Source organism: Geospiza fortis, unplaced genomic scaffold, assembly GCF_000277835.1.
Source record: "Geospiza fortis unplaced genomic scaffold, GeoFor_1.0 scaffold10, whole genome shotgun sequence".
Taxonomy (NCBI): domain Eukaryota; kingdom Metazoa; phylum Chordata; class Aves; order Passeriformes; family Thraupidae; genus Geospiza; species Geospiza fortis.
The window spans coordinates 6473355-6498807 of NW_005054326.1; the positions used below are offsets into that span (position 1 = coordinate 6473355).

Here is a 25453-nt window from a genome sequence, read left to right on the forward strand (position 1 = left end):
CAGGAATGTAGGTTCAACTATAATAAAAAAAGATGGCAACAGTGCTTGCAATGTGTCACACTTTATATGGTGTATGAAAGAAAATCAAGTACCATCTATAACCTCAGTCTCATTCATATCACTATGTCACAGACATCCTTTTCACTAAAATCCTTTCTTTAGGATTTTTTCCTTCTGAGAAGCTGTGGCCTCAGAAACAGAATGTAAACAATAGGTTATCAGCTGCTGTGGAATGCAACAGGTCCGTCTGGATTGGCCCAGCTTGGATGTTTAGAAATAATGGCCAATGCAGAACTGAGCTCTCTCGGACGCAGTCTGAGAGAGCGGCGTTTGTTAGGATTCTCTACTTTTCTTTCTTAGCTTAGCAGCTTCTGGAAATCTCTCCTTTTTCTTTTAGTATAGTTATAATAAATATTATATATATATATATATCATAACATAATAAATCAAGCCTTCTGATCATGGAGCCCATCTCGTCTCTTCCTTCACCCCGAAAATCTTGTGTCCAACCGACGACATTTACATAACTAAAAAAAAGTGATTTAAACTTTTTTTTTGTTATGTGATGGAAGAAGATAAAGCTAGTGTAAGTTATTTTTGATCTGTGTGCACAAAAGTGCAGAATATGTTTGCGACATTTGTGTAAAGTATCCTATAAATAAGGAGTAAAAGTACAGTTTGTAAGCAGTTTTCATCCTTCCAGAAGATGGAAGTCCATACCAGGAATAGTTAGAGGACAGTCGGGAACAAGAGATAATATGTTTAAAGCAGACACAAATTGTGGAGGAAAAAGATTTTTAGAAAAGATGCAGCATGAAAAAAGGACATTACTAACTAGGGAAACTGGAAAAGAAATGAGATTAAAATGTAAAGGTCCTCATGTAATATTCTGAACTAAGGAAAGGGATGCTATATGTTCTTAATTGATTTTGTTTGATTAATTTTTAATAATAAAAGAGCTGTTAGGGAATGGGCTATTTATTAGTTTAAGCAGTGGACTAGGACTTGGGAAACCACAAGCCTTGCTCCATTTCTGCCAATAACCTTCTGGGACACTTTGGGCAAGTTGCTTCTTCTACCAGTTTCTTGGTTTCCTGCTCTCTTTCATGGAGCTAAGAATAGAAAAGTTTAGGTTGCAAAAGATGACTTAATCCAACTGTTAACCCAGCACTGCCAAACCACTAAACCACGTCCTCAAGTGCCACATCTTCACATCTTTTAAACATCTCCACGGATGGTGGCTCAAAGTCTTCCCTGGACACCCTGTTCCTGTAGCCATGATATTTCCTGAAAAATCCTTTCCTTAGGATTTTTTCTCCCAAGAAGCTGAGAGGCCTCAGGAACAAAATGTAAACAATGATTGTCTGCTGCTGTGGAATGCAACAGGTGGATCTGTGATTGGTTTCATGTGGTTGTTTCTAATTAATGGCCAATCACAGTCCAGCTGTCTGGACTGTCTTGGTCAGTCACAAGCCTTTGTTATCATTCTTTTTCTATTCTTAGCCAGCCTTCTGATGCAGTACTTTCTTCTATTCTTTTAGTATATTTTTAATATAATATATATCATAAAATAATAAATAAAGCCTTCTGAAACGTGGAGTCAACATTCTCGTCTCTTCCCTCATCCTGACCCCTGTGAACACCTCCACATGTTCCAATGCCTGATGACTCTTTCAGTGGAGAATTTTTTCCTAATATCCAATATAAATCTCCCATACACATTGGATTCGAGACACATAGGGATGCAATGGCTCAAAATGGGCAGAGGTCTGGGTTTCTGGTAAGAGAAGCTTGTTTGTAAGTGTTTTAATGCATTTCAGGTCTCAGAATTCCTAATATTAACACAGGAAGAAGAAGACTTTTTGGGAGAAATTGATTATGTGGTGTAACTCTCCTATTTCATATACCAGGATTTTCTATAAGTCCATATTTAACTCTCCTCTCATCAATGCTTTGTTTGCTTGGTCTTTTTAGCTCACTGAACCCTAGCGATTTCAAGAAAGATCCCTCCGTTCTCCACATCACTAAATCTCAAGGAAGATATGGGTCCACACCATCACCTCAGCCAAAACTCCCCTCTCAGCACTCACTACAGACACAGGGAACCAGTAACACTGACAGAACTCAGGTTGCACAGCTGCCCACGGCCAACGGCGTGGCGGCGCAGGAGGAAGAGGAGCGGCGATCGCCAGAGCGCGGCTCGGCCGCGTCCACCCCTGCCCCGGACGGTGCCATGGACAGCAGCTTGACAAACGGGGAAGGAGAGAGCACTCGCAGAGAGTCCCTGCCAAGTGTGGCTGCCTGTGAGGAGCAGATGCTCAACAGCTGCCACAGGACTCCCAGCAGTGATGCGCTGCTCCCACCCGAAAACGAAACTCTAGGAATTGATGGTGATGTCAAGGAGGAGCCGGCTGAGGAAAGCAGTAAACAAGATCAACCTGTAGAAATAAAGGTAAAGAAGGAAATGCTTTCATTCCGGGTATATCACTATCACTACTTTTTGTATTTTCTCTAGGTTTTGATTTACAAAAATAGGCTTCCAAGAGCAGGTCAGAAATTGAAAATATTTTGGTTATTTTCCCTCTGAAAGAAGATGAGAAAAAAATCTTGCTTGCCTTTTCCCATACTCTCCCCTTCTTTGCTCTTCTCCTCATCCTCTTGGCTCTTTCCCCATTAGTTATCTGAGGTTTGAAAAATGTGTAATTCAAATATGTGTGCCTGTTTAGCACCATGCTTCAGCTGTGCTAGCCTAAAAGGGACACATGTTAGTGGTGTACATGAAATAAAATGCCATGTGCACTAAACTGTAATGACAGAGCTTCAGGCAAAAGAGTTGTGTGAATCCCTAACTTGGATGTAGTTGTCAAGTCAAAGCTGGAAAGGCAGTGGCAGTCTGCTAGTGATCAGATAGATGCAATGTTCAGGGTATACTAAATACATGACTTTTTAGCAAGGACAACTTATGATGAATTTGAGCTCCCTTGTGAGGGAGATTTTAAATGCTTAAGTGAAGTAAGTGGGTGGAAGGAAATCTGTCTTGGGAAATTAATTGCTGAAAAATAGTGCATATTTTTCACTTATGAAAGTTTACTTGTGAGTTTGCCTCCTTGTACCAAAGCAGTAAATGTGATTGACTGTTCTGGTCCAGCCGTCCCCTGTTTGGCAAGGGGAGCTTCTCCTCTTCACCACAGAGCCAAAAAGCTGATGCTGGAAAAGCTCCTCACTGCTGCTCAGGTGTGCACGTGCAGCAGCTCACTGCAGCCCTTGAGTTTGGTTAGCTGGGGGTCACATGCCTGGAGGTAAATTCTGTGAGTGGGACAGGTGGATGAAATATCCTGGGTAATGATAAGAAAGTGATGGATTGTGTGGTTTTATTCTTTTTTTTTTAGGGGTTGGTTTTTTTCTGTAATGTTTTTTTTCCAGTAATGAATGTTATGATCCCCACCTAAGCATAAGCCTAGGTACAGTCCAAGGCACTTTTGGCCTACCACACCTGTCTTAATGTTTCTGTCTCCTGTTAGGTAATGCCTGTTTCCCCTCTCTGTGCCTATAAAGTGCTGAATTCCCAGTGAGCAACAATGTTAAGCTTGAATCCAAGTCACGCAGTAAGGTGCTGGGAGCATTTTCAAGAAAAAAGCTGAAAAGGGAAGCAGTTGTGTTTTAAAGTTCAGGAAGGAACTGGGCAAATGCTAATGGCAGCAATCTCATTAAAACCTGTCTTTGAGCTGCTGGGACCAGCGCATGTGATTTGTCTTAAATTGACACTGAGTCAGCTTGTGAGGTGTAATGTGACTGTAACTAGATGTATATATTGTTCATCGGTGCTTGAAGGGTACAAAACCAGGACATACCCATGCAGGATGCCTTTCAAGCTTGCACTGACGCAGAACTGAATCTGTAAAACTGAGCTGGGTCACAGCAACCCTTCCTGAGATACCTTGTGCAGCAAGGACTTCCCCTTTAGTTCTGGTGGGGTTAAGAAGTGTGTCTGCCGCCCTTTACAGAATCAAACACTGATTTAGTTTAGATTAATGCAACCTGGAGATGGAAATCAGCCCTGTGGTGGTCTAAATAGCTGCTGCCACGCTGTCTGGATTAGGAGAAGAATGATGAGCAACAGGAGAGTTCTGGTAGAGCTTTAAGCAGTTTCTGTGTTCAAGCACACGCTGGTAAGAATTAAGAGCATTAGACAATCTGTGATTTTGCTAAATGCCTACTTAGTCATTATAGAATATTAAAACTGGGATGCAGTCCAGGTGAAGTTGCTCCACACAGGATAACAGCGCTCTCCTGCCCTTTTGATTAAAAATGTAAGTACAGTTGAATAAAAGCAAAAGGAGCAGATGCATGTGAGTCATAGTCAAACTTTGAGTCAGATACATGTATTTTGATATGGGTACAAAGTATCTTCTCTTGCATGTCATATTTCTTAATTCAGGAAAGAGCAGAAAGTGGTGCTCTCTCTCTTTGGAAATGTGTACATGTACAGTAGAAGTAATCCTAAATCCACAGCTGGAAGGGGTGAATTAAATTGGCAACTGGTGCAAAACCAGTGCAGAAATTATTTTTTGGACTTGGAAAAGAAGGCTTGTTTTGAAATAGTGTTGCTCTTGCAATTATTCCCCTCCCTCTCCCCTCAATCACTGTAGATGTGACTAAAGACAGATTATTGCAGGTTCTGGAAAAAGTTAAGCAAAACTTATTATATTTGGCAGTGATCTGAAACAATTTCCCCAAACAGCCAGAGTAGAGTATTCTTTATTTCACTTATTTACTGAATAGTTTGAAGGTAATGAAACACAATCATAACAAGCAAAAAGACAATTAAAAGTTAAAACTTTCCTGCCTTGCAGCAGAAACACCTCCTGGCATAAAAATTGGTTTGTGTAAACTGCAGAGGCTGAATAGCACAAGAACATCTCAATCAATTAACTTCCTGAATAACATCTTGTGGGGAATCTGCTGCTGCAGCTCACTGAGGACAAGAGGACAAATGTGTCAGTGTTTGCTCTGAGACTGGTAGGAAACAGGGATATAGACTGTCTGCTTGCCACAGATGGGGAAGAATCCACTGAACATCTTTAAATAAAGTCCTTATATGATGTCTTCTTTTAATGATAATGCTGGGGGCTCTGATGTTTCAGATGCAAAAACCTGGTGTGGATACTGGATTTCTAAATGTGGGGTGATGTTTCAGTTTAACTAGGGTAAAATTTTTGGTTTTGCAAAGTTAATTCTCTGCCAAGAAATGTTTTGCTGTTGAAAGACTTGAGAGATTCTACCAGCTTCTTGATACTACAGTTTTTGGTCTTTAGGAATAATACAGGGAACAAAGGTGTCTGTCTTCAGCAACCAATATAGATGCATAAATCTTCTTGTGAACAGTCACTACTTTAGGGATACCAGAATCTTTCTGCTTTTTAGGTTGCTGTGTGAGAAACAAGCACAGTGTAATTTAAATTTTATTTGTTCATACTCTACTTCTCTCAGCCTATGTTGTTTAATATATTCCTTCAAATCCCTCGGGGCAAGGGCTATGCCTGAGTACGAGTGAATCATACGCATCACTGTCATGTTGGCAGGTACAGTTTTCTTGACAGGAGATGGCTCTTGTTTGGTTTGGATAATAAGAAGCTTCATACTTTCACCAGCATTTTTCACACCTCTTCTTAATTTCAGAGTTCAAAATCACTTATTTTAATTTTTTAAGCATACATAGTAATATAATTATTCTAGGGATTAGCAGCCTTGTACTAAAGAACTAGATCCAGCTGACAAATTTACTGTAAGCATTGGAGTAGAGATTCAGGTTTGCAGTCCCTGCTGATGCAACTCTTGGTCTCTCACACTGCTGATATTTTGCTCCAGGGATTAAATGTACCTGTGTAATGTAAATGTTCTCTATATAGCACAGTAGCCATTTCTGCTTAGTTTTATACATTGAGCTGCCATGTGTTATAGATTGTCACAGAAGTTTAAAATGTTCCTTGAAATAATTGTTCCCTGAAGTTCCCCTCAACAATATCCCCTGCTTCCCCACTGAGGACGTGCTGAAAGAAAAGCAGTAGTGGAGTTTTCTGTTATTTTGCACTGATCTGACCCTGTAGGTGGGTGTTCTTGTGCTGGAATAGAACACGCCACAGTGATTAAAATACAACTTATCTGTGATGTGCATCTTTCCCCCACACAGAAGATCTCTCTGTCAGGTCATGCAATTGATGTAGAAAGGAGGTGCAGGTTCAAGAATTAAGATAATGTCTAAGGTTGATACTGAGAGGAGTGGAAATCTGGGCTCACTTTGTTTTATGGGATTTTTTTTGCGTTTGTTATGCATGATTTTCCCTCTCTTAATTAGTTCAAGTAATCTTCTAAAAACTATGGATTGCTTCTATAGCACTGCTGCAGGGAGAAAGTGGGGTTCTGGGGTGAGAAAAAACCCCTAAAATGACTGAGGAACCAGTAACCTCCATGGTTTTGTGCCTCAAGTCCACATGTGAGATCTTTTGTAAATGGCTGCACTAAGCAGCAAGCTGTAGCTGTAATAGCTAATCCTCCAGCTCCCTGCAATGTCTCTTGACAGCACTTAAAACACTGTTCTGCAGGTTACTGTGGTTGCTATGCTGATTTAAACAGATTTAATGAACAGCTTTGAAGTCACTATTGAAAGGCTGTTTTTAGGGAGGAGGTTTGCCGTGTAGCAGTGCAACTGTGAACACTGCAGATTAGAACTGAAATACGCTGAAATTTGGAATACTTATTGAATACCAAAATGGGGGAAAATGCACTGAACTGCTTTAAATATGACTGTATTTTAATATTCAATATTCTTTACACAATTTTTGTAAAGGTACTTGCAAATGTTTAGCATAGCCTTGTGGGAAGTAGTGTGCAGTTTGAAATCAGAAACCACTCTCTCAAGCTCTCCTCTTTATTTTTTTTATGAAGAATTTTTATGGTTTGTCTAGCAATTACCAGTTTCTCATAAGCACTGTGATAATACTGCCATTTATTTCAGAAAGACTCTGATGTCGTTAAATGTGAACAGACTATCACTAGATCTGGAGAAAGAACCTTGTAATGGAAGTGTCAGTTTGTTGAGCCTGACACTTGCAAGCCTGAGGCATTTCCCTAATGTTTTGACATTGTAGAAGGTTGTCCTTTCATTGTTTGTTCTGGAGTAATTTTGCCCAGCAACTTACAATTACATATTCTAACATATTTAGTTTAATACTGAAAATTCAATGAATGTTTTAAGTTTCTGTTCAGCAGAAGAACCAGAAATATATTTTGTGGAATAAAAGATTTTAAAATGAAAACTTCCCTTAAAATGCAAAAATTACTTCCATAAAGACTTAATGAAGGAGTCCTCTAATTGCAGTCAACAATTATTCAGCAATGAATGTATTGGTGAACATAAAACATTTTGTACCACATTTTTTTATAATTTTGCCGTGCAAAGAACACACTGTTCAAATAACTTCTGAAATGGGGTGGGGGTGAACACTGAGTGCTCCCATCTGTTCCCTCTTACTCTGTAAATCAGCTCCTCCAGCTCTGAAAGGTCAGTGGTACTCAGTTACCAGGATGTGAGCTGATCTGTTGAGTAGGGAGTTGGTGCTTTGGCAAAGATCCCTACACAAACTGGAAAATACTACATCTTCTAGGCTTTGAATTTTGCTTCGCAATTTGACTGATTTTTAACATTCTCTGACTTTTGTATGTGTTGATTAAACTGCAGGAAATTATGTATTTTTCAAAGTTGGTGTTTATTACTAAATGTTAAACTTGTATTTCAGTTTTTGGACTATAAGGTAGTCATAAGTATTTTTAAAATTTTTTATTATTATTAAATTATGTTTTCTTCAGTGTCCTAAGATTTGCTCTTCTTTTCCTCCAGGAGACAGATGAGCAGAAACGTCACAAAATTGCCAATGAACTTCTGCAAACAGAAAAGGCCTACGTTAGCCGACTGGACCTCCTAGATGGGGTACATTTTTCTCAGCTTTGCTTTTATTGTGTGGCCTTGAATTCACTCAAATGGCTATGTATAAGTGTGGGTATAAATTACTTGAGATGTGGCATGTTTTTCACAATTTGCTGATTTTCCAGTCAGTCATTTTCTGTTGCCTCACGGTTTTGCCTTTGCTTCTATTTTAAGAGTGCTATATTTTTAATAAGTATTAGAATTTTGTGGCTATTAATGCATTATGTTTTGTGTGTGGGGATGTCACTTTGAGCAATCATGCTGGTAGCCAACAAAGAGGATGGATAAGCATGTTTTGGCTTCCAGTGAATTGGAGTGAATATTGCAATCACCCACTCATTAGAAAATTACTAAATCCTTCTAATTTGAACCACCCAATCAGAATTTTTCTGTAGTCCCAAAGAACCTAGAAATTGCCCATTCCAAAAAGAATATCCTCTGTTTTCCCATGACATATTTAGAAATAGAAATTACTGTTCCTGAAAGGAAAGGGTTGGACCCATGCTTTGTACAATCTAGCTGATATTTCTTAAACCTAAAAGTCTGTACTTGAGAATTTTCCTTCCTAAGTCTTGTTTGCTTTCCACACAACTCATATACACTTTACTTGGATGCCTCTAGCTTTGTATTGCCTTACTACAAGATATTTTTCTGAGTCTGCAGTTTAAATTTCTCATGTCTAGTGCAGAAGTTTTGTACAAACAGTTGATGAAAAGTAAAAAGTCTCAACTGATACAATAATTGTTCAGGCTGCTTGGGGATGTAAGTAATTGTCCTCAAGAAAGTGGATTTACACAGCAGACCCACATTGTGATGGATGTATGGTAACTTTTAAAAGCCAAAATATTGCAGGGAAAAAAAAGTGATTTAGAGAACTTTAAAAATAAAAAAATATGTTTACTTCCTGCACAGATTTTTCTGATGGGTAATGTACCATTATTTTCCTTGATGGCTTTTTAAGTGCAATACTGCTATGTCTGTTTTTCAAATATTAACTGGAGAAAATTCTAAAAAATGAGTTTCAAACACAGCTGCTCAACTGCTGCTAATGAGAGGAAAGCAGAAGACTAGGAAGGGACTGTAATATTTCTGAACTTTGTTAAAAAGTTGTGTAATCTTTACGGTCTTCAAAGTAATTAACTGTCCTGTTGGCAATGTGTCAAACTGGCATATTTTAGAGTGTATGTGGAGAAAAATGGCTTTTTTCCCTTGAAGACACTTCAGCTGTCACAGTTGGGGTGATCAAAGTTGCTGTCTTCAGACTCTTTTCTTCTTTTGCAAGTCCTTACACAGACTTTTGAAGCCCTTTCCAGGGATATACAAACTGTTCAAGGATGGGAGAGGATGGCAGAGGGACAGCAGCTCTCCAAAAGCATGGGTTTTTTGTGATGTGCATATTAACAGATGCACATTTTGTAGCTGCACCTAGTCAGGTTGAGCCTACTGAAGGAGAAAAAATATATTTATTTTTAAAAGAGACTATAGTCCACTCAGAACTGAGTCCCTTCTGTGCTTTAAATGATACATGGGGACCACTCATAGTCGGCCAACTACTTTGATTTCAAAAGGATAAGGGGATACAGCATTCAAGGAAAGTGCTGGGGCTAATGGTGATCAGACATCATCCTAATTGCAAAGAACAGAAGAGTGGAAAATACTGCTGGAAGACTGGGAAAGCTGAGATGATCTAGCTGTTTAAACAGGATGAAATGTCTGGAGCTGCTCCCAAATGGCACTGCTTCAGCTTGGCTCTCCTTGTGTCAGCCCTGCCTGCAGTGTTCTCCTGGCTTACAAGAACAAAAGTGGGGTAAAGGGAGGAGAAGCTTTTCACTTCCAGAGAGGGAAAGGCAATGAATGAATTAATCACTACCCATCTGCATTATTGAAATATTAGTCTTGCCTCAGCTGGAGCAGGAGGGGTGGATAGGTGGTCTTCCTATGGTTAAATAAAATAGGCTGATAGGTTTGTGGCTCTTTTTCTGTATTGCAGGTATTCTATTCCAGACTCCTTGAGGAAGCCAACAGAGGTTCGTTTCCACCTGAAGTGATTAATAAAATCTTTTCCAACATTTCATCAATAAATGCCTTCCACAGTAAATTCTTACTTCCGGAACTTGAAAAAAGAATGCAAGAATGGTAAGAGACAATTCACTGGTTAATACACTTCTAAAACTGTGTCTACAGAAACTCTCTTGCAGGGTTGAGGTAGGGAAAGTATCTTCACATTAAGCTCTCCAGGCCAAGGAACCACTGTGAGTAAGAGAACATCTGCTCTTCCACTCTTCCGCAGGATCTGACTCAGCAGAGGGCTGGCATCATTTGCTCAAAATAAAGGACATGGATCATGAGTAATCTCACTGAGCCAGTGAGATTGCTCATGATCTTGCTAAATTAGGGGTTCAGACTCAAATTATGTGCTACCTGGTGAATTTATTGTACAGAGTACAAAGTTGAGGTAAATAACACATATGTGGTTTATGATAATGCTGAAGTACAGTAACCTCTATTTTTACTGTCTTTTGTAATAATATAGGACAGAATCTTCTTCTTCTGTGTTTTAGTTTTCTTTTTGAAATTAAAATCCATGCCAGATATATTTCAGGGCCATTTCCCCCTCAGCTTTTCTTGCCCTCTATTTGGAGCCAGCAAAGATAGAACAGGTTTAAATTTACTGTGAAATACTCATATACAGATGTAGTATCTTTATTCTGCCTTGGTGTGTGTGTGATTCTGGACATATTAAGACATAGCCATACATTTTTGGTCTCTACTATGTAATTTAAAAAAAAAGGAAACCATTGCTGCTTCCCTACCTTCTTTGGGAAAAAGGATAACCTAATTTAAAAAGAAATGGTAAATACAGTTTCAACCAGTCATTTCACCTCAGCACCTGTTTGGCTCCTATATTCTATGTTATCTAGAATTTATTATGAGGAATTCAAGTGTTTGTCCATACATAATTCCCAGCTACAATATCATATAGCTCCTTTATTGTCAAAAAACTCACCAAAAATGAGGGGGGGAAAAAGCTTTTTTGTGATATATATGAAAATCTTAGACCATACAATGGTGCTTTAGACAGCACATCTTCTGACTCTGTAAGATCATTCCCCTTTAAATGATGATTGCTTAAAATAGAATACTTCACATGCACAAACACATGGTACTTCTGTGTAGTCTATAATGCAAGGAAGTGATAAAATGTAAGCATTGTGAAATATAAAAAGTTCCCTGCAGAATGACTTGAGTAAGTAAAAACTACCCATTTCTTTTAACAGAAGTTGAAAAAATCTGATAGGAAATACCAATGCCTGGATTACAATAGAGTGCATGTTCATGAGAAGTGGAGTTTAGATGTTTAAAAAACAGCTCACACCACATTATGGCAGTGCTGTGTAATTTGAAATGAGATTCACAGTGTAATCTTAAAATTTTGCTCTAGACACTTTATGGAGCACAGAATATGGGTTGCCTTGCTTTACATATCTGCAAAATGCTAAACTGCTCACTACTATTGCATGTATAATTATATAGCTTCAAAGGTTGAAAAGTGCTTTTGCAGATAAGCTTTGACTCTTGGTGCAGAGCTAATAAATTGCATCACAAGGATATTATCTTTTCCAAATTGTGTGAAAACAACCTTTGGGCTGCACCTGAGACAGCCTGTTTAAATGTCCTTGAAGCACTGTGCTTTTGGGAGGAGTTAAAAAAAAGGGTGCAGTTGAAGACAGCTTTTTTTCTGACCATTGCTGAAAGTAAAATCTGGGGTAATTTTCTCTCCCCATCACTGGTCTCTGAAATTGTCTGGAATAATAGCTTCTGCCAGATACAGTCTTCTCAGAAGCTCCTCTCATTAGACACAAGAAATGAAGTATGTTCTATGGGTAGCTTTATGTGCTTCTATTATTCTTTATCTTCCAGCAAAAAAAAAGCTGGATAAAAAAATTCTGACCTTTTCTTGAGTTGTGGTTTAAATTGAAAACTTAGAGTAAAAATATGTAAAAATATGTAAAGCAGATCAAAAGCAAATTCTTTTTTGGAAGAAAAGGCAGTGTGAATCTAAACTTACCAAGTGAAAGTGAAATTGTCTGGTAGCTGCATTTTGAATGAGTTGAGCAACAGCTGGAGCTGAATATCTCTTACAACATATGGCTTGAAAACACCAGAACCAGCATTGTTGCAATATATTTCTCATGAAAAGTGTTTGACAGAGCACAACAGTGATCCCATGCCATCGAGTCATCAAATGGTTTGGCTTGGAACAGACCTGAAAGATCATCTAATTCCAACTCCCCTCCCATGGGCAGGGAGACCTTTCACTAGGCTATCAAACAAGATAGTTAGATACAATACCCTGAGTCTTCTGGACCCAAGGATGACCAGTAGCAGATACTTAGGAATAACATAAGAGCCCTGCATGACTTAGAGACCAACTTCCTACTCTGTCTTGTCCCCTCATTGCCAGCCCCAGCAGCTGCCCAGCCATCTGCCAGGTCTTACACAGGAACTCTCTGCCCTGCAGAGGCAGCTGGAGCTGGACCAGTTTCTGACAGTCCTGCAATATTCACTGTTGAAGTATAACTTTTCTGTTCTGCACAGCTTTTCTCTCGGAGAAGCGTGTTGAAGTGGGCTGTAAAATTTTTCACTTTAGACTGCTATGAGAACATTGATTTCAGACTTTTTGGAATCCATCTGATTTCTGAGTCTGTCCCTGAAAATGACACATGAAATGTGCTTCCTATTGTAGTTCTTGGAGGTGCCTGTGTGCTGCTCCACATTTTTTGTGTGCCCTGGGAGTGCAGCTTCGCTCAGCCTCTCCATCTGCTACTTTACTATTCTGTTTTATCTGAAGATGCCATCAGGAATTGGGAAAAACATGGGAAAGTTCTCACAAAAGACTGGAATCCAAGGGATTATCTTTCCTTCATAGGTTTCCTTAGATAATTAGTAATTAAAACCCAAATGTTAATATGTATATGTTTATAGAATATTATGTTTATACAAGGCACAGAGTGGAAGCTGTACAGAAAGGGTTTAGCCCTCAAACCAAACCACAGATTAGATATTTTAAGGATTAAATTATGGTCAAAAGAAGATAATGTAATTGTAAGGAGCTGCAGATAAAATAAATTAGGCCATGTTTTGTAAATAAAATCTTTCATGTCTTCAATTTCTAGCTTTACTTATTTTAGTCCTCTACATGACCTGTGGTGCTTATACATCATTAAAGGGGGATACAAACACTTTCTAGATTTTCTTATTTTAGTCCTCTATATGACCTGTGGTGCTTGTACAGCATCAAAGGGGATACAAACACTCTTTCCTTATGAATTCAGATTTAATGCTTGTGTTGGAACTCCATGTGAGGCGATCCCAAACAGAAGGATTCTCTGTTAAACACTTGAAACCTTTTATAACCTTGAGTGACTTTTTTTCTTTCCATTTTGCTCTGAGATTCCACCCTCTTACTTTGCAGGACCACCACCCCTAGGATTGGAGATATTCTGCAGAAGTTGGCTCCTTTCCTCAAGATGTACGGCGAGTACGTGAAGAATTTTGACAACGCGATGGAACTGGTGAAAACGTGGACTGAGCGGTCACCTCAGTTCAAATTCATCATCCAGGACATTCAGGTAATGGGGAGAATAGTGGACATCCTCAATAATATATAAAAATACATGTTTGTGGATGAAAAAAAGGATTAAGGAGGAAATTAAATACCAAATGCCTTAGAATTAAGGCAGTTGTTTTTATCCACTTCACACTGCATTTTTCCCTACTCCTTCCTGTGTATGTGCACAACCTACCCACAAAAATCCAGATTTTTCTCCTGCAAAGTAGAGAAGCAAATTGTAAAGGCTGAAACATCTGAAGATTATAAAAATAGTGCATTTTTTTGTAAACACCAAAGTAAATACCCTTTTTGGATGAAGTGAAAAGGCAGTGCTTCCCTAGATCCCTGCACTGCATGCCATAATATTGTGTTTTCTCACAATAACGCTGAGCACAGGCAGCTGAAGAGCCCAGGGATGCCAGTCTTTCCCAAAGGCTTGCTTCACACCCTCTGGTGCTCCCTGGGGGTATCTCTGGGAATTGGCAGTGTGTGTCCTGCAGTCTAAACACTTAGAAATAGAATGGAATATTTCTACTTAAATTTTACTGCTCTGTGGGGTCTTTTGGTTGTAAACCAGGGAATAAAACAATGTAGGTTTTAATGTAATTTTTGTTTTTATAATCCAATTGCATCTAAGATTATGGAAATGAATATACATCTTAAGATATGAGGGAGGGACACTGCTGAGGGAGTTGACATTGTAAATGAAACTGAAAGAAAGCATTCCCTCCTCAGATAGGTAAAACATACCTTTGTAGCCCATTAGAGTGATTGTTTATATATGTGGTCATGAACTGTTCTTACTAATTTAGAAGTATTTCTCTTGAGTGTTTTATAATCCTATTTTAAAATACACTCGAGTTTAAAAGATTTTTTTTTTGTAAGACTTTTTGGTAAGACTGTCAAATACTTAGAAAAGTTTGTAGTTATTTTTTGTGAAGATTTTCTGATTATCTGGTTTGGTGAAATAGTTCTTTCAGAAGATCTATCATGCATGTCTCAAAATACATTGTTTATGTTTCATCAACCATTACTTTTATTTTATGCTATTGTAATGACATTTTTGCCTGCTTCATTGAAATATGTTTACAATTTTTTAGAAGGAAAAAGTGTGTGGAAATTTGACATTGCAACATCACATGCTAGAACCAGTCCAACGCATTCCACGCTACGAGATGCTTCTAAAGGACTACCTAAGGAAATTGCCTCAGGATTCCCTAGACTGGAAAGATGCTGAAAGTAAATATCTTCAGGCCATTAAAGGAGCTATAATAAGATATTAGTAAGAGGATAATGTAAATTAAAGATATTTTGAGGAAAGATCAAGTGAAGAATTACCCATGAAAAGAATGATAGAATTTCTTCAGTGGAATCATAGCATTCTTTGAAAAAAAAATTATTTGAATTGAAGTTAATTTTAAAGCCATAAAGCCTTTAGTATTCTCCTGGAGCACAGAAGTTTTACTTTTGTTTTGGAATAGCGCACAGGTTTTGATTTGTTTGCTTTGCAGGTGATCAGGGCTTGTGGTGGCTTTTTAATTTATTTTTGTTGGCATTTTGGTTTGCTTTATGCACATTTGGAATGTTTGCTATTTGTAAAAAAAGTGAAGTTAGGCTCATTGTATTTTTAAGCTTCTGCAGGGAAAAAGTACAGCCCACTTTTAAATTTCTCTCTGTATTTACATGAGAACAGTTCAAGGTATTTGCATGGAGTGTTCAAATTCACTTGCCAGATAATTATTTTAAATATTTCATTTTTAGTACCATTACAGTAAACACTTGTAAGATGAGCTGTTTCAAATGAAAAACTAGAGTTTGACTTTCTGACTTTGAGAAAAGGAGGGAAAGAACCATGACTGTTCTTGTCTCAGAAAAATGTGATTCTAAATACTTGAAGTGCTACCGTAAACTGCAGTAATTCTCTTCTTCCTTCCATATTGTTGATTCTATTTGGTACCTGACTTTTTTATGCCTTCCACTTTACCTTGTTTTCTTTTTATTGCTAACTGAAGAAATTTATTGTACTTTGTAATTTATGTAAAAGCAACAAACATTTTTGTAGAATCACCGCAGTGCCCCCCCCTTTCCCCCCCTGTGTAGTACATAAATAAGTAAAAGTACAGCTTTTTGGTTTTACTTATTTTATTTTTCTTCTGTCTAGAATCCCTGGAAATTATATCCACTGCAGCAAGTCACTCAAATAGTGCAATAAGAAAGATGGTAAATGATCCTTGTTATCCTGATCACTTTTCAGTATATTATATTTCAATATTTGGTCAAACTAGGAGAGTGAATTGCAAATCTTCCCTAAAATGGCAAGAATTGGTTTCTTGGGTCAAAGTGATTGTTCCTACTTAATGTATTTATACAGCTCCTGGAAATGATAGACAGAATCTGTCATTGCATCAAATTCTCTCAAGTGCAAAATGGGTCATACTTGGTTCTTCTCCTGGTTCAAATCACTGATACTGCACTGAACTCTTAACCATGCTTTATCTGTTTCTGTGAGTGCAGGACAATGTTTGTAGAGAGCAGTTATTGTTTCTCTGCCTGATTGGGCTGGGATGATAGGATCTTAATTGAAATGTGAGATGTTTTGGGCAAGAAATAATGCAGACTGTATAAACAGCTGCATTTTAAAAATTACCAAGGATATGATGTTTCTAAAAGTACTTCTGGCTTTATCAACTAAATTAATCAATCACACCACACATGCTGGGTATAAATATGTTTTTCAAAGGTTAACAGTCTCCAGATTTATGCCAGCTCCCATCATTTAATTTAAACTGCATCAGGACCTGTGCTTTCAATTAATAACTTTTATAACTGTATTTTCACCATAAAGGAGAATCTAAAGAAGTTGCTGGAGATCTATGAGATGCTGGGAGAAGAGGAAGACATCGTGAACCCTTCAAATGAGCTGATCAAAGAAGGGCAGATCCTTAAACTGGCTGCTCGCAACACGTCTGCCCAAGAGCGCTACCTTTTCCTGGTGAGTATGGCGGCTGCTGCTGCTGAGAACTTTGAAATCCTCATTGAACTGAAATGTAAAAGCTTAGGATCTTTTCCCTGATGGATTGGGTGTTGAGGTCCCAGTACGTGAGTCTCATGGTTCTGTGGAAGCTTTTTATCCTGGCAGGTCATCCTCTCAGCTGGAGTTTGAAAAGTACAGCCATGCTCCCTTACAGCTCCCTTGGAAGGTTTGGTGGAGTTTGTTGCTTCCATGCATTGAAAATTGCTGCTATATTTTTGCTCAGGGGTCTCTGGCATAGCCCCTCTTCTGGTTAATAAAGGGCAGTGACAGGATGTTGAGGCACAGCTCCTCCTTATATGTTCTTCAAACAAAAGGAGAAATCATAGAATACAAAGCCTTCAGCTGGGGCCAGACAGCTGACTTAAATAATATTCCCTTCATATGAGATGTGACAAGCTCAAATGTGCTGTGTCTGTGATACAGACTAGGCAATATTCTAATCAGGATTTCTATGAAATAGGATTCAACTGAAGTGAGTTTTCAACTGAAGTGAATTTTTCTTTTCAATAATTAATTTTGAGAAAAATGAGAGGGGAAAAAGTGAGAAAATTAAACACTTTATATCTGATTTAATAACTGTGCTTCTAGGCTGCGGCTTTAGACATTTAAACGTTATTTAAAGTTCTGCTTTAATAAAGGAATATATCTTTGTCTTGCTCTCCATACTATTTTTTCCCTGCTATGATAGGGAGGGTTTCAGGGGAAAAAAAAACTTCAGAAAATGTTCTTTTGTCTTGGAGAAAAGACAAATAATGTCTTCGAATAACATTAGTTACAACTTGTACAAAACAAAATTATTTTGCTACAGCTTAAATATAAATGTATACACTGAAGGGTAAAGTCCTTATTCTACAATTTACAGTAGGTTTTGCAGAATTGGGGCATAAGAACACATTCGGTTAGAAAAGCTTTACATTGGCATAGAATATTTGGTCTGAGTATAGTTTGATAATAAATACTGTGAAGACTGCTGCATATGCAGAGCAATTATTCTTACATTCACTGAAGCTGTCCTTGAATCCTATTCCTAAAGAAAGAGAAGTTTTCTTGCATTAGAGCTTTGGTCTTCTCATGTGCCAGCTGATCAGGAAAGAACCTGCTTTCTCACCCACCAAAGTCTAGCTTTGTGATATTGTCCAGCTCTCAGTGGACAAACTGTGGTTTTATCTGTGTTTTTCTTAGTGCAAAACCACGTGTTTATTTTTCCCCCCAGTTTAACAATATGTTGCTCTACTGCGTCCCCAAATTCAGCCTGGTAGGATCCAAGTACTCAGTTCGAACCAGAGTTGGCATAGATGGCATGAAGATTATAGAAACCCATAATGAAGAATATCCACACACTTTCCAAGTGTCTGGAAAAGAGAGGACACTGGAGTTGCAGGCCAGGTAAGCAGTCTTTTTAGCCAGTTCCTTGAGATCAAATATACATACACAGAAGAGTGGATTAATAGATTTGAAGAACGAGGCAGCGGATTTCATCTTAATATTGGTGTTCTGGAAATAACCTAGGCTGGCAAAAAATCATGAATTGTGAGTCCAAAAATCTCCCTGAGCAGAAGATGCATCTAGGATGCATAGCACATTGGCTAACTTTCCAGAAATGCCCAAGATAGCTGTGAATGGGCTGGCTGGGAATTTGAGGGCAGTGCCAAGGCAGCCTGTCTGACTGAGGTGTTTTAGGACACTGGGTGTGATAATCACTGGTGCCTCTGGGATCTGAGCTGCCTTGGTACCAACGAGTCTGTTCACCTCAGGGCAGGTCCAACAAACAGAGCTCTCCCTCCCAGTGGGTTTACCTCCACAGAACAGAGTTTTCTGCAGCAGTAGTTGAGCATCTGCTTTCCTCTGTTCCTCAGCCCCATTTCCCATCTACTTGTTTTCTTCCAGCCTCAAGTATCAACCTCCTCCTGGAAGGCAAGGTGTCCTCTTAGTTCTTGGGTCCTTTTCCTCCAGGTGCACTCTTCTCACTGGCACCTTTTCTGCTCTCCAATATATTAGTCCTTGTATCCTCCTTTTGCAGAGTTACCTTCCCCTCACCTTTTTGCATTGCCTAGGCTAAATTGCCCCTATCTAGACTCAAAAAGATGCTCCTTCTCTCCTGCTTAAAAATCCTATTCTTAGCAGTCAGGGTTTCATTGCAGAGAGGCAAGGATTAAATAAGCAGGAAAATGTCCGTGGTGGGTATAGTTCTGTGTTGACACTATGTATTTGGGGACAAACCATAACTTGCTAGCCAATGAACTTGCAAGCTACTTGCCTTTATGGGAAACGTGTAATATTTAATGAGAGTTACAGCAGAGAATGTGCAAAGAGAACAGCATTTAGGTAGTTACCTACACTTTTATTCAATTTCAAATTAAATGTATACTTTGAAAAATGGCACAAAAAAACCCTTTCCACTAAGATCTGCAAGATTTCTGGGACAGGTTTTTGGCTGTCAGTCATATCTGCTGTAAATTACTGTGTGATATCTTGCTAAATATTTTGTAAATTGTTATGCCATAGTTATAATACATATAATATAATAGATATAATACATAGTTATAATAATATATATGCCATAGTAATAACACCAATTTCAATGGTGAAAGGTGGCATCTTGCTATATCATTTCTGAAGCATGTTCTAATTGGAAGAAAATTGATACAGCAAAGTAAGTTTATTTTGTTAGCTTTCCTACATTACCTATAGGAGAAAGTTTATTGCATTAATTTGTTTTAGGTGAGGGCAGCACAGATTTTTATCTTTTGCTTTGTGATCATAGTTAGAATACATTAAGTCTGTACAAAACTGCGAAGGAATAAGTTAAATTATATTAGAAAAATCTTTATCAATGCATGAGTAGTGTGTGTACCCTATGCCTTAATGTCCTTAATTAATGAACTTGTATTTAACACTGTAATAATTTTTAATTTACTCTTGGCATATTCTTTAGTAGGAGGATTATATTTATTTTTCAAACTATTATTGAAGTACATTTTCAATTACTGTCTTTAAACAGCTGGTAGATTATTTCTTTGGAAGGCTGCTGGTCAGGTATTATGCTTAACAGCCCAGCTTTTTGTTTTTACTGTAAGCAAGTAGGAAGAATGATTTTGGCTTGGACAGGTTTCATCTTCCTCATGTGCAGATGGTAGGTGGGAAGGGCTAACAGTAGTTTAGGTTTCTGCCAGCTTAAAAGTTCTGCTAATACTGCAAAACAACAGGTGGGGAGCTGTTTTAATTGAGATGCTGTAAAGGTTCTCTTTGGCATCCTTCAGAGCAATCCATAGAAAAATTAATTTTTGTATGACTGGTATTACATGGTGCAGCAGGGTTTTTTCCCAACACATTATCCAAGGAGGAGGCAACTCTTGGAGAGCCAGATACACTGAAGTGTTAATTCTCATGTTTCTAACTTTTATCTTCTGGTTTGGTTTGTTTGGGTTTTTTTTTTGTTTGCTTTTTTTTTTTTTTTTAATTGGACAGTTAAAAATTAGTATTGTTTAAATTCTTGACATTTACTGAAGAGTTACGTGGCTTTTGCAAGAAGTTGTTGATAGTGGAATAATGTTTCCTAAACGAGCCTCAAACTAATGTGTCAAATATTTCTTTTAGTTCTGAACAGGATAAAGAAGAATGGATAAAGGTAAACTCATCTACATTCTTTATTTTCTAAACATTTTGTCACTGAAGCAATCAGAAAAGTAATATTAATGTTTTCTGTCTCTGCCTTCTCTCTGCTGATCAATAACTGGTCAGAATGCAGAGTCTGTTTTAAATTTTACCATGTCTGAGGAATTTCTCCACTGTTTCCTTAGGCACTTCAGAGTACTATTGAAGCTTTCCAGCAGAGGAATGAAACTTTCAGAAATGCTATTGCTAAAGAATATGAAGACATGCCTGTTGAAGTCTCTGTAAGCTGCTCTCATTCCTTTGTAACCTTCTTAATACCCATTGTGTTCTTCAATAAGTGGAAAAAGTTTGGCAGAAACTTTGTTTTCAAGCTCATCATTCTTAAAGCAGAGTAATCACAAAGCAGTCATCTTGTTGGTAATTGTTTTTCTTCAAAATGCCAAATCTTGTAAACAAGCCTCTTTCTTTCTTGAAACACGTAACAGAGCACCCTTTCAGTGATGCATCATGATTTTTGACTGGGTTCTTTGTTATTTGTTTTATAGATTTCAAAAAGCATCTTGAGCTATGTTTTGTAATTTCCTTTCCAGAGGATGAGTAACAACGGGGTCCGGATAGCTCTGACCTGCTTGGTCCAAGCTCCCAAGCAGATCTTAGCCACAGGCAACCTTAGCAATCTTAATATCAGCTCTTTAGTGATTATCAGCTCATTGTGATTTCAGCCCTTCAGCTTGCTAGGTGCCTAGGCAGGCAGATGCAGGGAGAGAGAGGAGAAGGCTGTGTGAGGTTCCACAGGGGTGTCTTTATTGAGATCTTCTGTGAAGGTTCTCAGCAACAGCTCCTCTGCCTGAGCTGGGCAAAAGCAGCTCTTTATATAGGGTACAGGGGTTTTGGAAATTGTCCAGTAGCAAGGGTTAAAGGAAAATTACCTATAGTCTTACAGAGAGATAAGCAAGGGGTCTGAAGGCAGAAGAGAGGGGCTTCTAGTCCAGACACCATGACTTGGCGTTTCCTGTCTTAGGCTTCTGACCACCAGGGAAGTCTTACAGGCTCTGGGCCTGCTACAGATGGGAATAACTATTTTCCTTATTTCAAGTACTGTGCAGTTTTTTACCAGGCTTTTAAAATTCTTTTCTCCTCCTCCTGGCCCTCCTTTAGAATGCTGAGCTTGGGAAGAGGGCGCCGAGGTGGATCCGGGACAACGAGGTCACCATGTGCATGAAGTGCAAGGAGCCCTTCAACGCGCTGACGAGGAGGAGGCACCACTGCAGAGCATGTGGACACGTGAGTGTACATCCCCCTGCTGCAGCTGCTCAGCATTCCTGAAGGGTCTCCAGGCACCTGCCTGGCTTCTCATGGCTTCTTGTCATCTTAGAAGTTTAGAATGGCTTGGGTTGGAAGGGACTTTAAACACCACCCAGTCCCTGTGGTCACCAATTGTTGCAGTGTTGTGAGGGTCCCCAGGATGAGATGAGAGATGAGAATTGACACCAAGTCAGAGAATGATGAGAGATGAGAATTGACTCCTTCTCAGAAGGCTGATTTATTATATTATGATATTATATTATATTAAAAGAAAATTATATACTAAAACTATACTAAAGAAAGGGAAAGGAGACATCAGAAGGCTAGACAAGAATGAATAATAAAAACTCATGACAGAGTCTGACACAGCCGGACTGGGATTGATCATTAAGTTAAAACAATTTACATGCTGGGTAAACAATTCTCCAAATCACATTCCAAAGCAGCAAAACATGGAGAACCTGAGGTTTCTCATCTTGTCAGGAGAAGAAATCCTGGTGAAGGGATTTTTCATAAAAAATCACAGTGACAAGTCCCACCCCCACTGCTGTGGGCAGGGATGCATTCCAGCAGACCAGGCTGCTCAGAGTCACATCCAGCCTGGCCTTGAACCCCTCCAGGGATGGGGCATCCATCCACAGCTTCCCTGGGCAGCCTGTTCCAGTGCTGTGGAGTCTGCTGCTGCACTTGCAGCTGCAAGAAGCAGCTCTGCACACCACCAAGGACCCTCTGCCTGCTTTAGTCATTGGGAGCATGTACCCTTGTGTATAATGTCCCAAGGCCCTGCACACAATATATTGTTAATACTGTAATTTTGAGAGAACTCTACTAATATAAAGAGTTTCAGGACCATATTAAGATGGCATAACCCAGCATTATTTCAGGCAGCACTGGTTGGCTCCACCAAAAGACCATAAAACCCTGCAGTTTTTCCTTAGGTTAACTTGGAGCTGCTCCCAGCTGGGTTCAGTAAGTGTGAACATGTGCAAAGCATCAGGGAAGGAGGGAATGTGAGGGTGAGGAGAGAGTTTTGCTGCTGCTTTCCTGTGGGGTGCTACAGTAACACATCCAGCTTGAAAGCAAGCATCAGGCAATAGCAGTATGACTTGTCAGTTTTCAGAAGTTAACAAAAGAACAGCAAACACACTGTGCTTTCTTCTCTTGCTACCCAGCAGCTCTGCCTGTCTCCACCAGATGGTAGCACAAGCTCAGGTTTAATATTTGTGGTACAGGGTGTCTTGTCTGATTCCTTTCTAATGTTTTTATATGGTATGAGGGCTTGCTGCATTCGTAACGCTGCTTTTGTGCTTTACAGGACACTAGAGACTTTTTCAGAAGCTCTAAATTATTGGTTTTGCAGTTGTCATAGAGGGTTTTTCCCCCAGATCTTTTTGTCTTAAAATTCTGTTAATGTTAAAAGCACACCCTCCCTTTTTATTTCCCTTTTTGTTTAGACTCCTAACTACTTCCCTCTTTTATAGTTCTATCACATCTCCTTGTGCTTTAATTTCAAATTTTTTCATGGGAGTGAATTTGGGCTAGCAATGATGGCTTTCCAGAAGTGACTAATTTGGAATACTTAACTAGGATTGTCTAGAGGTATAAGATGGAGGTGGTGATCTAGATTAGCCCTGCAAAGCCTTGGTCCACAATGAAGTTTTGTTCAGACGTGTTAATGGTTCAAGTCCATTTATCTATCTATCTTTCTTGAAATAACTTCACTCACATTTTTTTATTCAGGGCATCTTTTTTCATGTGAAAGAAAAATTCTGTGAAAAAACAATTCTAATGAAACAACCTTGATATCTCTCTTGCATTTCACTTACATATATACTGAAAAGAAAAATCAGGAAAAAATCAGTGGATATTGACTTATTTATTCTATGTATTTATGATTTGATTTTAAAATTGTAAATTTTATATGTATAGGTATATATATACATTTAAACATGCTAATATTTCTTGGCAAGTTAAAAAAGTAGCCATTTCTGATTTTATCAGACTTGTATCATTAAAAAGTCATCTCAATTGTAGGTTTTTTTTTAATCTCATAACCTTATTCTGGTTACACAGAAAATCAGGTGGTGAATGTACCTTTTCAGATTAGCATATAAAGAGACTGCCAGCACGATTTGAGCTATATTCTGATTCTATACCTAACTTGAAACTACAGATATAATTAAAAGCTGAATGGGATTTTATGCAAAGTACAAAATTTCCACCAGGTAAATAGGAATAAGCACTTCTAGTTAAGAAGTAGTGGCACAAATTTGGAAAATCATTATTTTCAAATAAGTTATTGCTGACATATTATAAAGACATCTTTCTTGTTCTGTATAATTAAAAATATACTACAAAATAGCTTAATCCTAATTTTTATTTATATTTTAATAAACTTCTATAAATAGTTAAATGTTATATGTATTTTTTTCCTAAGGTGGTTTGCTGGAAATGTTCTGACTACAAAGCACATCTCGAATATGATGGCAATAAATTGAACAAAGTCTGTAAGGATTGCTATCATGTTATAATTGGTTGTACAGACAGTGAAGAAAAGAAGAGGAAGGGCATCTTGGAGGTATGTCATTCAAAAATATTATATATGTATAGCTGCAATCCTTTTGGTTCATCAGTAGGTGAAAAATGGTAGCATAATTGCAGAGTTGATTTTTGCTTTGAGAAATAAAAAGTATGTGGATCAATTTCATATAATTTCATAGATTTTCGTTTCCTGTACTCACCTTTGCAAAAGTGCTTTGTTTTTTGCAACTTTACATTTTTAAGGGAATTATAAACCTTAGAACTTGTTTGCTTCTTTCAGTTACATCAGCTCCTGTGACAAAATATAACCTTCCCTTATAAATTTTCAGTTTTCTTCTCCTGCACTTAAGCTTTCATCACACCAAACCCCACTGCTACCAGTTGGTTTTTAAAAATATATACCCAGACTGAAAGAATTGGGAATGGAAACAAGGAGAATGGGGAGAATTGTGCTCTTCCTTCAGAGTCTGAGTAGTAAGATACTGTTTTGATCAGTGTATAAAATGGGCCTTTAAGTTTTCAGGTTGTCCTCAGCTTTTGGCATCTGAAAAGTCAAGGTCAATGGAAATTTTAACACATAATCATTTTGTGTTCTTCTTATCATCTCAAGTTCAGTATTTAATTTGAGTAGCATTTTACTCAGTCTACAGATTTTAAGCAATTAATCTAATCTTTTCTCTAGGATTAGTGCTTGAATGATTATTCTTAAAAATGTGTTTGAACTTGATACTGTCGTAATATTTTGACTGTCTAAGTAGATAAATTGTCGAGTGGGATAGTTAGTGGCACTTCAGTGCCTAACATGGTGTTATTTTGGAAATCAGACATTGTTGTAGATGCTCAGATACAGAGAAAGGCAGGCTGTGGTGGCAAAATGAAAATTGGAGTGACATAGGAGTCTATAATCCAAAATTACTGATGGAAAAAGGAACAGATTGCATATGCTAAGGGAATGTGTGTTGTGATTGCATATGTTTAATATATATATATATTCTCCATAAATCCAGTCCTTCATAATCTTTCTTGGGTATTTCCTGAAGATTTTTTTGCAGATACTATCCAAGAACTGATGTGAATGGCAATATATTTTTTATAACTTTACATCGCTGCTTTCTTGTTCTTTCTGTTTTTAGTCTTTATTGAAGGAAAGTTTAGTTTCCTTTTTATGCTTTCTACTGTCTCCTAGATTGAATCTGCAGAAGTCTCTGGAAACAGTGTCATATGTAGCTTTCTTCAGTACATGGAGAAGTCCAAGCCCTGGCAGAAGGCATGGTGTGTCATACCCAAACAGGAGGCTCTTGTGCTCTACATGTATGGTGCTCCACAGGTATGTACAGGGGAAATGGGAAAGATTTTAGTT

The 25453-nt window shown here is 38.2% G+C and overlaps 1 protein-coding gene across 2 annotated transcripts in view; it reads left to right on the top strand.

Moving 5' to 3' along the window:
- The window catches only part of FGD4 (FYVE, RhoGEF and PH domain containing 4), a 67098-nt gene that overhangs the window by 38659 nt on the left and 2986 nt on the right, over positions 1 to 25453 (top strand). For both annotated transcript variants that reach the window (XM_005421062.3, XM_031057006.1), the window contains exons 4-16: positions 1975 to 2452; positions 7898 to 7987; positions 9975 to 10120; positions 13461 to 13617; positions 14699 to 14837; positions 15760 to 15818; positions 16444 to 16590; positions 17846 to 18018; positions 20230 to 20260; positions 20433 to 20528; positions 21406 to 21531; positions 23990 to 24130; positions 25280 to 25420. In XM_005421062.3, coding sequence (XP_005421119.1) covers positions 1975 to 2452; positions 7898 to 7987; positions 9975 to 10120; positions 13461 to 13617; positions 14699 to 14837; positions 15760 to 15818; positions 16444 to 16590; positions 17846 to 18018; positions 20230 to 20260; positions 20433 to 20528; positions 21406 to 21531; positions 23990 to 24130; positions 25280 to 25420 — 1924 coding nt within the window. The remainder of the gene's footprint in view (positions 1 to 1974; positions 2453 to 7897; positions 7988 to 9974; positions 10121 to 13460; positions 13618 to 14698; positions 14838 to 15759; positions 15819 to 16443; positions 16591 to 17845; positions 18019 to 20229; positions 20261 to 20432; positions 20529 to 21405; positions 21532 to 23989; positions 24131 to 25279; positions 25421 to 25453) is intronic.